Raw genomic sequence first — 14,565 nt, 5'->3', positions numbered from 1 at the left:
AGGGCCCCCCTGGACTTTCAAATTGGCACAGATTAATTATGGAATATATCCCCCTTGACTTCCTCACAAATATGGTGCACCGAAAGACTGAATTATTTTATAAAATATGGCAGCCCTTTTTGAATTATATAAATGCAGATATTTCGGCTATCCTAACAAGGGCTTTTATTTAGTGAAGATTTCAGACCAGGCTGCTCCGGGGCACCTTGGGAGAGGAATCCTGCGTGAATACGGGTTTTGTTATATTTGATGTTTATATATTCCGAGCATGTAAGAGACTTAGGTATACACTCTGGTTAGTTATAGGTTAGATTAGTAGAAAGTTGAGTTTTTTTTTCGTTTTTTTTTCTCTTTTTGTTTTCTTTCTTTCTCTTTTCTTTGGTAAATTATGACTATTGTATATATAATTTAATTGTACATCAATGTTTGTATTTGAGAGTTTTGTTTAGTTTTGTAAATTTGCAAAAATGTTAAATTTCAATAAAAATATCTACAAAAAAAAAGATGTGAGGTAGCCCATTTAGTACTGAGATTAGGAGAAAGTTCTTCACCCAGAAAGTGATGACCGTATGGAATTCTTTACCTGAAATAACTTCATAGTGGTTGATATCCTGTCACCAAGTCACCCTTTACTTACCACATAAACAGTCCTTGATTACAGTACTACCTCATGCAGAGTCAGTACCAGAGTGTCACTCTTTTTATCTGTCAGTCCTGTTTATCTGGACCAAATTAGCAGCTCCAATCAGGGAATTCATATTCAATGAGGTCCAGCTGGCTGACCTCATTACAATAACCACAAAGCCAAAACATTGAATGTTTTCAAGAGGATTTAGATATAGTTCTTAGGGCTAAAGGAATCAAAGGATATGGAGACGAAGCAGGAACAGGGTACTGAGTTGGATGATCAGCCATGATTATACTGAATTTCAAAGCAGGCTCCAAGGACTGAAAGGCCTTCTTCTGCACCTATTTTCCATGTTTCAACATTGTTCTTTCTGCTGTAAAGTATCCGTAACTGCATATGCTGTTGTTGAACTGGGTTTTTGTAGCATATTAACTTCAGAATATTATTCTTTCCCAGAGCAGCCTTTTGCTGCCAAAGCCTACATTTTGAGCAGTATGCAAAAAAAGTAAATGAGTCTGTACACGCCAATTTCAGTTTGTGTTAATGTGTGAGTGTCACAGAAAGAAGGCTGCAAGTGGATCAGGGCTGGGACCTAAATATCCAAGGATACACATCCTATCGAAAGGACAGGCAGAGGAGCATTGGGGCTGGGGTTGCTTTGTTAGTAAGAAATGAAATTAAATCTATAGCAAGTAATGATTCAGAGTCAGAAGGCAGAGAATTTGTGTGCGTATTATTAAGGAACCACAAAGGGACAAAGACCCTGATTGGCGTTGTGTACAGGCCTCCTAGCAACAGTCAAAATTCAGGGAAGAAAATACATTAGGAGATTGAAAAGGCATATAAGAAAGGCATTGTTACAATAATCATGGGAATTTCGATATGCAGGTGGACTGAGAAAATCAGATTAGCACCAGATCTCAAGAAAAAGGATCTGTGGGATGTCAATGAGATGGTTATTTTGGGCCAGCTTGTGATAGAGCTGTCTAGGGGACAGGCATTAGGTGATGTGTAATGAGATTTGATTGGGGTGTTGAAAATGAAGATACTCCTAGGGGGTGGTGTTGGTAATATGATAGCATGCATCCTGCAGTTTCAGGGGGAGAAGCGGGAATCAGATTTAAAGGTATTACAATTGAGGAAAGGTAACTACAAAGACATAGGGAACAAGGTGGCCAAAGTTGAATGGAAGGCGAGCCTTCTAGGGAAGACAGTGGAATAGCAATAGCAGGAGTTTCTGGGGTTAATTTGGGACCCATAACAGAAATTCATCCGAGGAAGAAGAAATATACTAATGGGAGGACGAGGCAACCCTGCTGAAAAGAGAAGTCGGGGACAGCAATAAAAGCAAAAGAACAAGTGTACAATATGATGAAGACTAGTGGGAAGCCTTTAAAAACCAACAGAGGATAATTTTAAAAAGCAATAAGGAGGGAGAAGATGAAATATGAAAGTTAACAAGTGTTATGGACTAGACAAATACCTCCCCCACCCCCACATCCCAACCCCATCACCATCAAAATATCATAAGCAAATAGCCTAGACCCTAACTATTATATTTATTTAAAGGGAAGCGTAAGGTAATGTGTTCCAGATGAGATTCGATTGGTGCACCACTAGGCTTTAAGGAAAACATGCTTTATTCTTATAACAGTTAAATTTTTGTTAAAAACTGGCAAAACCTTAACTTTATTGAAATACTTAAGAAGGTAATGTACTATTAAACTACTAATCACTAACTGTTCTAATATAGTCAGCATCCCATAAACATACTCTTTGGCAAAAGCGCAATTCAGCAAAACAGCTATGATTCTCATATACTGTCTCTCTCCAGTACAGAAGGAAGAAACAATCTGTACCTTTTGATTTTTAAGAGGAAGCCTCAGTGTCTAAGGCTTCACTCCAGCAAAGAATTTAAGCTTTAGCTTAGCGGTCATCAGGCATCTTCTCATTAACTAACTGAAAGCTTAACTAATAGCCTTCCTGGCTCTGTGTGATCCCTAACCCTGCTCACTCCTGCTTCTTTTGTCTAATTTTTTTTTAAAGCCCAGGAATTACTCCAAGCTGTTTACCAACTGCCTGTCTGAAGCAGACATTTTGCACAACTGTGACAAAACCTCTCTGCAAGAGAAACAACGCAGAACACATTTCTCTCAAAGACCCAGTACCATCAGACTAACAAGTAATACAAAAGAAGATTGCAAGAGTATTTTTAGATATCTAAAAGGTAAGTGAGAGGCAAGAGTGGACACTGGACTGCTGGAAAATGAGGCTGGAGAAGTAGTAATGGGGAATGAAGAAGTGGCCAAGTAACAGAATAGGTATTTTGTATCAGTTTTCACAGTGGAAGACACCAGCACACCAGAAACTCAAGACTGTCATGGGGGAGAGGTGAGTATTATGTCCAACTCTAAGGAGAAAGTACTGGGGAAGTTGAAAAGTCTGAAGGTGGATAAATCATCCAGACCGATAGACTACACCCTTGAGTTCTGAATAATATAGCTGAGGAGACTGTAGAGGTACTGTTGATGATTTTTCAGCAGTTAGGGAAGGTCTCAGAGGACTGGGAAATGGCTATTGTAACATCCTGGTTTAAGGAGGAAGGGAGGCAGAAGACAGGAAACAACAGGCCGGTTAGCCTGACCTCAGTCATTAGTAAGATTTTAGAGTCCATTATTATGGATGAGATTATGGAATACTTGAAATTGCATGGTAAAATAGGGTTGAGTTAGCACTAAATCGTCAAGGGGAGGTCATGCTTGACAAATCTGCTACAATTCTTTAAGGAGGTAACAAACAACTTAGACAAAGGACAGCCAGCAGACATGATCTATTTGGATTTCCAGAAGGTCTTTGAAAAGGTGTCCACAAGAAGCTGTTAAATAAGGTAAGAGCCCATGATGTTAGGACAAGGCACTGGCATGGATAGAGAATTAGCTGACTGACATAAGGCAGAGAATACGAATTGAGGAGTCTTTTTCAGGATGGCAGTTTGTGACGAGTGGAGGTTTGCAGGGGTCCATGTTGGGACCACAACTAGTCACGTTAGACATTAACAATATGGAACTGAGGGTATTGTTACTAAATTTGCAGATAGCACAAAGATTGTGGAGGGACAGGTAGTGTTGAAGAAGCGGAAAGACTGCAGAAGCACTTGGACAGGCTGGGGGAATATCGGCAAAGAAATGGCAGATGGAATACAATGCAGGAAACTGCACTTTGGTCAAAAAAGTAGAAGCGTAGACTATTTTCTAAAGGGGGAAAGGCTTCAGAAGTCTGAAGCACAAATGGACTTGGGAGTCCTAGTTCAGTATTCTCTTAAGGTTAACATGTAGGTTCAGTTGGCAGTTTAGGACACAAATGCAATGTTAGCATTCATTTCAAAAAGGATACAAGGGCAGAGATATACTGTTGCAGCTATGGTCAGACCACATTTGGAATATCGTGACAAGTTTTGGACCCCATATCTCAGGAAGGATGTGCTGGCCTTGGAGGGCTCCAGAGGTTTACTAGAATTACCCAGAGATGAAGGGCATTTTTTATGAGGAACTTTGGAGATTCTGGTTCTGTAATTCCAGTTTAGAAGGATGGTAGAGGATCTGATTGAAACTTACAGAATACTGAGAGGCCTCGATAGAGTGAATGTGGAGAAGATATTTCCACTAATAGGAGATACTAGGACCTGAGGGCACAGCCTCAGACTGAAGGAACAACTTCTTCAGACTGAGATGAGGAGGAATTTCTTCAGAAGGTGGTTGATCTATGGAACTCATTGTCAAAGAGGGCAATGGAGGCCAAGTTACTGAGTATATTCAAAACAGAGATAGATAGATTGTTAATTAGTTAGGGGATCAAGAATTATGGTGAGAAGAAAGGAGAATGAAATTGAGAAATATATCAGTCATGAATGAATATCAGAACAGACTCGATCGGCCGAATGGCCTAATTCTGCTCCTATGTCTTATGGTCTTATTGCTGATACCTAATTACTGCTCAGCATCCCTCTTGGTCTTGATGAGCTAATATCTACATTTGTCAATTATGGTAAAAAAATATAATTAGTGAAACAAATTATATTGATCCTTTTCTTGGAAGGGAGAAAGTGAGGACTGCAGAGGCTGGAGATCAGAGTCGAGAGTGGGGTGCTGGAAAAGCACAGCAGGTCAGGCAGTATCCAAGGAGCAGAAGAATCGATGTTTCGGGCATAAGCCTTTCATCAGGGCTTATGCCCAAAACGCCGATTCTCCTGTTCCTCGGATGCTGGCTGATTTGATTAGATTTAGATTAGATTCCCTACAGTGTGGAAACAGGCCCTTCGGCCCAACCAGTCCACACCGACCCTCCGAAGAGTAACCCACCCAGATCCATTTCCCTCTGACTAATGCACCTAACACTATGGGCAATTTAGCATGGCCAATTCGCCTGACCCGCACATCTTTGGACTGTGGGAGGAAACCGGAGCACTCGGAGGAAACCCACGTAGACACGGGGAGAATGTGCAAACTCCACACAGACAGTCGCCCGAGGCTGGAATCGAATCTGGGACCCTGGTGCTGTGAGGCAGCAGTTAACCACTGAGCCCTTTGATGTGCTTTGTCAGCACCTCACTCTTGCCCCTTTTCTTGGACGTTTCTTTCACTTCATTTTAGATTCTATTTCAATCCAATCATTTATTTTACTCTCTTAAAATGGTAAATAAAAAGTGAATGATCAATGGTTTTGACATCCTGATTTTCTGTATTTGAATTTTTTACTGCAATTGACTGCATATCTACTGGCTGACATTATTATCACTTCACACTGAGATATGCACTTGACTTGAGGCCAGCATTCAACAGAGTTAACTGTCACAAACCCCCAAACAGCAAATCTGATCATGGATACCACATTACATTCATTGATAGCTTATTTTGAGGACAGCAGGAAACATCCTTGCTTTGCAGCCGACTCCAAATTCCTGAGCTAATGTTCAAAGGTGCTGCACCTTTATCCAACAGCGGTGAAAGAAAGTGAATTTATAATTTATTGTGATAAAAGTTTTCCTCAACAAGTGTCAGTTGGATAAAAGCAATACATATACAACAATACTAGTATTTTTTTACCCATATACTTAGAGAATGATCTGAAAAATCTCATGATATTGTGCCTGTGAACAAACCTGCAAATAAGTCACATTTGTGATAAATCACACGATTTGGAGAGTCAGTGAGCTGAATGGCCTCCTTCAGCACTGTAATGATTCTGCGATTCATTAACAATAATGGGACTCCTCCAATGATATGACAGACTACCATAATCTTCCTGCCCTCTCCAATCAAAAGACCCGGATGAATTCTGGGAAGTAATGCATATATATATATACAAACTTTGAACCCTTTGCCCTACATAATTTGCTGGCAACAAGCAGAAGAACGAATGTCCAAAGACCTCCTCATGAAAAGTGGAAATGACAGCTAATATTTTACAATAGTTTCATACTTGAAATGCTCAGATGGCCACTTACTCCATGTGTATAAATTCATCCCCTTACTTCCCCCTGTCCTCCTTCTCTATTTCAATTCATGCTTTCCTTTCTTATTTTCCCCTCTCCTAACAGCTCCCTCAATCCACTACTCACTCCTTTCTTACACAGAGTTTTCCTTCAGAATCTATACCATTTGCTTTTCCATTATTCCCTTAATTGACAGTATCCTTCTATTTTTCAATTTTTTTTTTGCAGAAAGGGACAGCTTTAAAAAAACAAAGATCATGGAAAGTATTACTGCACTTTTTAAAAGCAAGTAAATGATGTTTGTTCAAGTAGTGGGGGACATTACGACACGTGAACTGGAGGCCAGAGTGTGTACGAAGGGAGATTTGGCTGGCAACAAATTGCTGATAACTCTACAGAATTCTGCCTTCCAACAAGCATGCAATTAGTTCTGAGGTAGTTGTACACCTTGTGAGTTAATGTTTGATCAGATCTCCAAAAAGAAAGAAGTTGTCCTTTTGTCAGCAGTAAAAATTACCTCAAGCCTGATTAAACCAGCCATCAGTTCCTATAGGCTGTGGCTCCTAACCAAGAAATCAGAGACTTTCTAAGTATGAACCAGCTGTCTTGTGAGTCCTATAAGCAAATAAAAGTACCTGGAGAAGAAAGATTGAGTCGCAGTAGATCCTGACAAGCCAAAAGGATAATCTGTGAACCTTGTGTACAGGACATTGAACTACCTTCTTAGTCTTGCCCTCTGCCCAATTCCACTGATGCATGTTTTGTAAATGTCTTTATGGGAGAGGTTTCATAGAGCTTTAACTCATAGAGTTATATGTCAACAGTTCATTGTTGTCTACTTGTAGCTGGAATCTAGTTGTCATAAATATTAATTCTTGTTACAAACAGAAACCTTGCCTGTGCTTTCTGTCAACCTGAGTCTAAAAGACAGATAAATACTTTTATAAAATCTCATATTTTTGTGGTGACTCCAGGAAATAGCCAGCCTTGATTTCCAGCATACTAGACCACTTAAGTTTGACATAACCAACTTTCTTCAGTTTAATCAATACCAATAGAAATTTGCTTGTTGTTCAACTCAATGCTGCTTGTGGGATCATGCTTTGGACCAAACAAGTGTAATGTTTACCTATATAACAGGAATGAATGTTCTTCAATGTAATTAAGCTACAATGTTTGAGGTTTATTGTGGCACTGCATGGTAGCAAGTTCTTTCTTGCTAATAAGCATTAAGTAATGAATTTGTTACCTTACTTGAATGTTAAGAGAGATCCTAAATCCTTACTGCTGAAAATAAAATCACAGTTTTAAAGACCCAATCTGTGAAGGACAAATGCCTGAGTCAGTCATGCCTGTCCTAAACAAAAGGAAAGGTTAAGTAATGCAGCTTTTCAAGTTCCCACACTTCAAATCTGTCATCAGACTTGGCACTGGTTTAGTTGAGGAGAGTGGAAATGCAACTCCAAAAAGAAGAAAAAATCAGCCCCAAAACGAACCCTCACATTCACCCAGGGAACGCAGCCACAAGTGCTTTGTTTTTGGTGGTTACAGTTTGAATCACAATATATATTTTAAAAATGTCTCAACACCTGAGTAATTTTTTTTTGGATGTGCAAACCACTTGTTAAAGAGCCTTTCTACATCATGATACACATGCTGAAGGCTGTTGAACCCTTTTTACCCCCTTAAAAAAGTTGTATATTTCTATGCACAGATTGAAAGCCTTGATTTTTAACATGCAGTTATGGATTATAGATGAATTGATTTTTTTAAAAAAAGGCAAAGTACTTTTAAAAATGTTATAGTAAAACTGCTTTTTTTTTAGTATAACATTAAAATATTCAAATCAGTAGTGAAATATCCGTCCATAGAAAGAACACACGTGCTAACTGTGACAAGAGTTCAGGCTATGCAGAGTCGTAATTTTTATAGAAAGAGAAAAGGCTGAAGGGACATGAGGGAGGAGTTTGGGAAACACAGATTACATGTGGGCAAGCCTTAATTGACTTGAGGTCATTTGCATTCACAGAGTTGCTGGAAGGGGGCTTTACTGCTGCAATCGGAGACGGTGAGGGGGGGTGGACAGGAGGCAAGAAGGGAAAACCTTCCCAGAAGCGAGGGAAGGTCGGCGAAGAGAGGAAAAGAAATCTGCTGCAACCCAGGAAGGAGGAGGTGGGGGGGGAAAACGACATGGCACAAATGGACATGGAACAACTGAGGAGCAGGGGCGCTGGCAAAGCCATCGCGGTGTTGACCAGCGGAGGAGATGCACAAGGTGACTTTCTTTTTAACGGTCTCCTGCGAACAGATTTGATTTTTATAATACAAATCCTCCACCCCAAAATCAGCCACCAAGGTCGCCGCATCCTGTGGGCGTGACCGGCTATTTCATCCAATACCCCCCCTCAGTAAAATATCAGGGAGAAATCGGAGATAATTGATTTTCAGACATAATAATCCTGGTGCTTTCATTTATGACTAAACGAGGGACTGAAGACCAGGTTTTTCTTCAGAGTTCCTCTGTCATCCAGAGGATGATGGGGGGGGGGGGGGGGGAGAGAGTAGGATGGTCGCCAGCGAGGCGATTCATGTTTCCTTTTCACGGTTGGCAAGGCTTTTCTCCCCCTCCCTTCATAATTCAATTTTGGGGAATGGTTTATCCGCAGGCTGGTTTCAGTTCGGATTATGTATTGGAGATCATTGAGAATTGGTGGCGTTTTTTTTTAAAACAATGTGTAATACCTTCATATAATCCCCTCCCCTCCCCTCCACCTGACGGGGCGTTTCGTTTCAGTTTGCATGTCGGGTTAGCTCCTTGGTTGTTAAACCTCCCGGTCGCTAAGTGAATGATAATATGTGACCGGCCCGCTGCCTTCCTCGAGCTCTAACGGACAGAGCTCGAGCCCAACGGCCAAATCCATCCGTTAAATTCTACCCCCCCGGGACTCGCCGCCATCATTGATATGGGCACACGCCGGTTCGAACGGCGACTGCGTTTTAATTTTCGCGACTTGTTCTTCCCTCGTTTACGATTTCTTTTTAATTCCTTGTTTGTATAGTGGCCAACGGATTGGGGTTGTTTTTTGGGGTAGTTTTTCTTTTTAAAAAGTCGTCTTGTTTTCATTGCCAGTCTCAATGATGGCGGCTGAGTCACGGAGTGGCGGACGTGCTGCCGGTCAGGTTGTCCCTGAGGATGAGTCTAAGGGATTGGGAAGGTGCTCACTGTGCGCACGCGCGGTTGTGTTCCCAATTTCATAAAGTTGTGGTAGGCCATTTGGCCCATAATGTCTATGAAGACCAACAAACACAAAACTGTACTACAGCATCCTATTTACCATGTGCTTGATCCATAGCCATGTGCTCATCCAGATGCTTCTTAAATGTTCCAAGAATACCTGACTCCCACCACCCTCTCTGCCAGCACTTTCTATACCTCTACCACCCTCTGGGTTTCCCTTCTGATCTCTGCTAAACCACTTGCTTTTCACCGTAATCTTATGCCTCCCAACCTTGGACATGTGTGCAGTGGGGAGGAAATTTTCACTATCAGCTCTGTCTATACCTTTCACTGTTTTGTGTACCTCAGAACGATTTCCCAGCAGCCTCCTTCTACTCCAAACCCAACCTATTCAGTCTCTCCTCGTAACTGAGACTTTTCATCCCTGGCAACATTCTGATAAACCTCCCCTGCACCCTCGCCAGTGCAGTCACGTCACTCCGATAATGTGGTGATCAGAACTGCACATGATATTTCATCTGTTGCAGTGTAACTAATGTCTTATAAAGGTCTGGGTGGGTTACTCTTCAGAGGGTTGGTGTAGACTTGTTGGGCTGAAGGTCCTGTTTCCGCACTGTAGGGAATCTAATTTAATTCTCTCTGCGCCCACCTTGTCGATCCCCTTTAGCATCTTATACACCTCAGTTAGATCTCCTCTCAGTCTAAACTTGAAAGTATACAAATCATATTAAAAGAAGCATTTAGCTAGTTGTGGCACTTCTGAAACAGGATAACCAATGTGAAAAGTGTATTCCTTTTCTCAGCATGCAACCTCATTTTGACAAATTCCATGTGCTTGGCCAAAGCTAATTTTGGACAAGGTCCGCCTTGTTTATAAAGTTTCTTTTGAAGTTGACTGCTCTGTTTGGGTCTTGGATCTATAACTTCAACTCATCCCTGCTCTAGTTCACAGTCTGGATATAGCCACAATACAAGTGTTCATTCCTCATGCCTGCTGACCTCCATTCAGGATGTTGCATTTTTTTAGATTAGATTAGATTAGATTACTTACAGTGCGGAAACAGGCCCTTTGGCCCAACAAGTCCACACCGACCCGCAACCCACCCATACCCCTACATATACGCCTTACCTAACACTACAGGCAATTTAGCATGGCCAATTCACCTGACCCGCACATCTTTGGACTGTGGGAGGAAACCCACGCAGACACGGGGAGAACGTGCAAACTCCAACAGTCAGTCACCTGAGGCGGGAATTGAACCCAGGTCTCTGGTGCTGTGAGGCAGCAGTGCTAACCACTGTGCCACCGTGCCGCCCACAACCTATCATTTATTCTTTTCCCCAAGAGAATCTCACTGCTGTTAAGTGAGCTAACTTTAGCAGGTATGAGATTACTGTGGCATCAATTCTAAATTTAACCTTTAGCTGACCTATCTGCTTTTTTTTCAAGCTTCCAGAAAATTATAAAATACAAAGGACATTTTGAGAACATATTCCTGATGAAGGGCTCCTGCCTGAAACATCGATTTTCCTGCTCATCTGATGCTGTCTGACTTGCTGTGCTTTTCCAGCACCACTCTAATATTGACTCTAATCTCCAGCATCTGCGGTGCTCACTTTTGCCTGAGAACAGTTGTTGATGTGTTTGCCATGGGGGACTGCATCATCCTTGCATTTTTAAAGCACTTTCTGCACGTCTTTATATATCATTTATAGAACATTGTGCATTACAACCAAATCACTACCATGGCAACACTACAAAAAAAAGTAGTAAACTCCCAGAAACAGAAATCTGGCTCTGATCAGGTAATCAGTTGAAATCATGTTGCTTGAAAAATTATTATTTGCCATGATATCACAGAGAACTCCCCTGCCCACTTTCAAATGTGAAATGCTATGTGATCTTTTATCTAGTTGAGAGGGCACATGGTGCCTCAGTTTGGATTTAGTTCTGTGTTCCCTCACTACTAACGGGGAAGTGATGGCATAGTCATATTATTGCTAAACAATTGACCTAGAGACCAGGATAATGTTCTGGGGACCACATGGCAGATAGTGGAATTTGAATTTAATAAAAATCTCCAATGAAGAGTATAATGATGATCATGAAAACATTGCCGATGGTCGAAAAAATTCATCTGCTTCACTAATGGCCTTCAGGGAAGGAAATAATTTTCTTTCCCGGTTTGGCCTACATGTGACTCCAGACCCACAGCAACGTGATTGATGCTTAACTACCCTCTGGGCAATTAAGGACGAGCAGTACACCCATTTACTACCATAAATGAATAATTTCAAAATACCCTGCATTGGAATCTCTGTCTATAGAGTCATAGAGATGTACAGCATGGAAACAGACCCTTCGGTCCAACCCGTCCATGCCAACCAGATATCCCAACCCAATCTAGTCCCACCTGCCAGCATCCAGCCCACGTCCCTCCAAACCCTTCCCATTCATATATCAATCCAAATGCCTTTTAAATATTGCAATTGTACCAGCCTCCACAACTTCCTCTGGCAGCTCATTCCATACACATACCACCCTCTGTGTGAAAAAGTTGCCCCTTAGGTCTCTTTTATATCTTTCCCTATCTCAACCTAAACCTATGCCCTTTAGTTCTGGAATCAGGATTCCCTCTAACAACTTGCCCACCACCGATGTCAGGCACACTGGTCTATTGTTCCCTGGTTTGTCCTTACTACCCTTCTGAAACAGTGACACCACCGTGCCAGTCTTCTGGCACCTCACCTGTGACAATTGATGATACAAAAAACTCAGCAAGAGGCCCAGCAATCACTTCTTTAGCTTCCTGCAGAGTTCTAGGAGACACCTGATCAGGTCCTGGGGATTTATCCATCTTTATGCATTTCAAGACATCCAGCACTTTCTCCCCTGTAATAAGGACATTTTTCGAGATGTCACCATCTAATTCCCTACATTCTATATCTTTCATATCCATTTCCACAGTAAACACTGATGCAAAATACTCATTTAGTATCTCCCCATTTTCTGCGGCTCCACACAAAGGCTTGCTGATCTTTGAGGGACCCTATTCACTTCCTAGTTACCCTTTTGTCCTTAACATATTTGGATTCTCCTTAATTCTATTTGCCATAGCTATCTCATGTCCCTTTTTTGCCCTCTTGATTTCCCTCTTAAGTAAACTCCGACTGCCTTAATACTCTTCTAAGGATTCACTCTCTACCTGACATATGCTTCCTTCTTTTTCTGAAACAAATCCTCACTTTCTTTGGTCATCCAGCATTCCCTATATCTACCAGCCTTTCCTTTCACCCTAACAGGAATATACTTTCTCTGGTTTTTCATTATTTCATTTCTGAAGACTTCCCATTTCCAGCCTTCCCTTTACCTGTGAACATCTGCCTCCAATCAGCTTTTAAAAGTTCTTGCCTAATACTGTCAAAATTGGCCTTTCTCCAATTTAGAACTTCAGCTTTTAGATCTGGTCTATCCTTTTCCATCACTATTTTAAATCTAATAGAAGTATGGTCGCTGGCCCCAAAGTGCTCCCCCACTGACACAGTCACTTGTCCTGCCTTATTTCCCAAGAGTAGTTCAAGTTTTGCACCTTCTCTATAGGTACATCCACATACTGAATCATAAAATTTTCTTGTACACACTTAACAAATTCCTCTCCATCCAAACCCTTAACACTATGGCTACCTTTTGCATTCAAGCCGCAAAGTGGGATTTGAACCTGGAATGTTGTGCCAATGAGCGTGCCAATGAGCATGCCAACTACTGAGCCATTTTTTCCTATTTACTTTTGACCTTTGGAATTGATAGCAGCTCTGGTGTTGGTTCTCTAGTTGGAATGTTATTTATATTGTTGTCTTTCCCATTGGTGGGTATCATTTGGTGTCAGTATACTCACTTTGAAGAGAAAATGTCAGTGATACAATGTAATTGTTTGACATACAGTAATTGTAACTTTTACCAAACAGCTGTCGACACAATTTATCAAATTTACTGATGTTCCTATCAGAGAGCTTTGTCAGGTGATGCTACCTACTAACTATTTGAGAATTTTAAAGAGAGACTTGATTAGTGTCCTGTTTCATTCAGTCTCAAATTTCAGTGGTCTCAACATCTGTAGCTTTTTGGGAGACTGACTATCCAGATGCTCACTGTCAATTCTCAACAGTTCTTCCAGATAATGTTGATAGATACTCCTTATCCCCCTAATCAGTGGCCTGCTCAAAAAAGCTTAATGGTCAGCACAAATGTGACCTAACTTGCCCTAATCTTTATATCACCTCCTTCTTCCACACTTCCCATCCATTATTAGTGAAATCCTTGATTGCATACATCCCCTCTTGTCTTAACCTACTGTTTTTCACCCTCCTTTTTTTTAAACTGTGGTATACTCTTCCCCAACTCATGATGGTCTTCCCACCCAAGTACTGTCAGTCTTTGTAGCCAGCAGAACTTGTCATGCTGGAAGACTGACAAACACACCCTGTGGAGTCTGTAGTTTTGTAGCAGAGGGAAGCAGTGCTTCATTCAAAGGCACTCAGGAACTGATCAAATGTCCTGGAACCAGGAAGGTGGGCACTGACTTAGAGCCTTTTCTCGCCTTTCCTCTTGCTTTGAAACCTCCTCTAGCCCCCCTCCCTCCCCAAAACCATCCATCACCAACTGTAGAGTGGGCCTGGAACACACAAGATTTTGAATCTGAAGGGTCAGTATAAAATGCTGAGCCATAGATGCTGCTACAATGGCTTCCGTTGCCCCCTGTGCATTCAGGTTTCAATCCTGGATTTTTCTTCTTTCATTTGATAATTTTACAACTTTAGTTAGAATCTTCTCAATCTTTTGGGTGAATTTTTATGTGGTCTGGTAACATTAAATGTCAATTACAGGCCTCGGCAAGCAGGCTTGTATTTTCATTTCCCAACAGGAAAGCTAGGTTTGAGGCCAGCCTGGTTACAATGCAATGATGGTCCAGCATAAATTGTATGTGGAGTACCCAGTGTTCACACTGCTATAGCTTATAGCCTCCATTCAGCTCTTTTGTTTTCACAACTATCCCAACGCTGTGAGGTCACACAAACCCGATATTGAAAAATAAATTGAAACGCAGTGTTCGAGTGAGTTATAGATATTAATGTCTTGTACTGAGGTTAATGATAGGGAAGCACCCTGAAATTAGCACTTGCTATAAAGTCACAACAGCGCTAAATCTC

The 14,565-nt window shown here is 41.4% G+C and overlaps 1 protein-coding gene across 1 annotated transcript in view; it reads left to right on the top strand.

Moving 5' to 3' along the window:
- Nucleotides 1–8,129: 8,129 nt before the first annotated feature.
- Nucleotides 8,130–14,565, top strand: part of LOC132817264 (ATP-dependent 6-phosphofructokinase, liver type-like) — a 62,149-nt gene continuing 55,713 nt past the window's right edge. The window contains exon 1 of the mRNA XM_060827639.1: nucleotides 8,130–8,394. Within this exon, the coding sequence (XP_060683622.1) occupies nucleotides 8,310–8,394 (85 nt within the window). The 5' untranslated portion in view covers nucleotides 8,130–8,309. The remainder of the gene's footprint in view (nucleotides 8,395–14,565) is intronic.

This window comes from Hemiscyllium ocellatum, chromosome 7 (assembly GCF_020745735.1).
Source record: "Hemiscyllium ocellatum isolate sHemOce1 chromosome 7, sHemOce1.pat.X.cur, whole genome shotgun sequence".
Classification (NCBI taxonomy): Eukaryota; Metazoa; Chordata; class Chondrichthyes; order Orectolobiformes; family Hemiscylliidae; genus Hemiscyllium; species Hemiscyllium ocellatum.
This window is presented reverse-complemented; position numbering and strand designations above follow the sequence as displayed.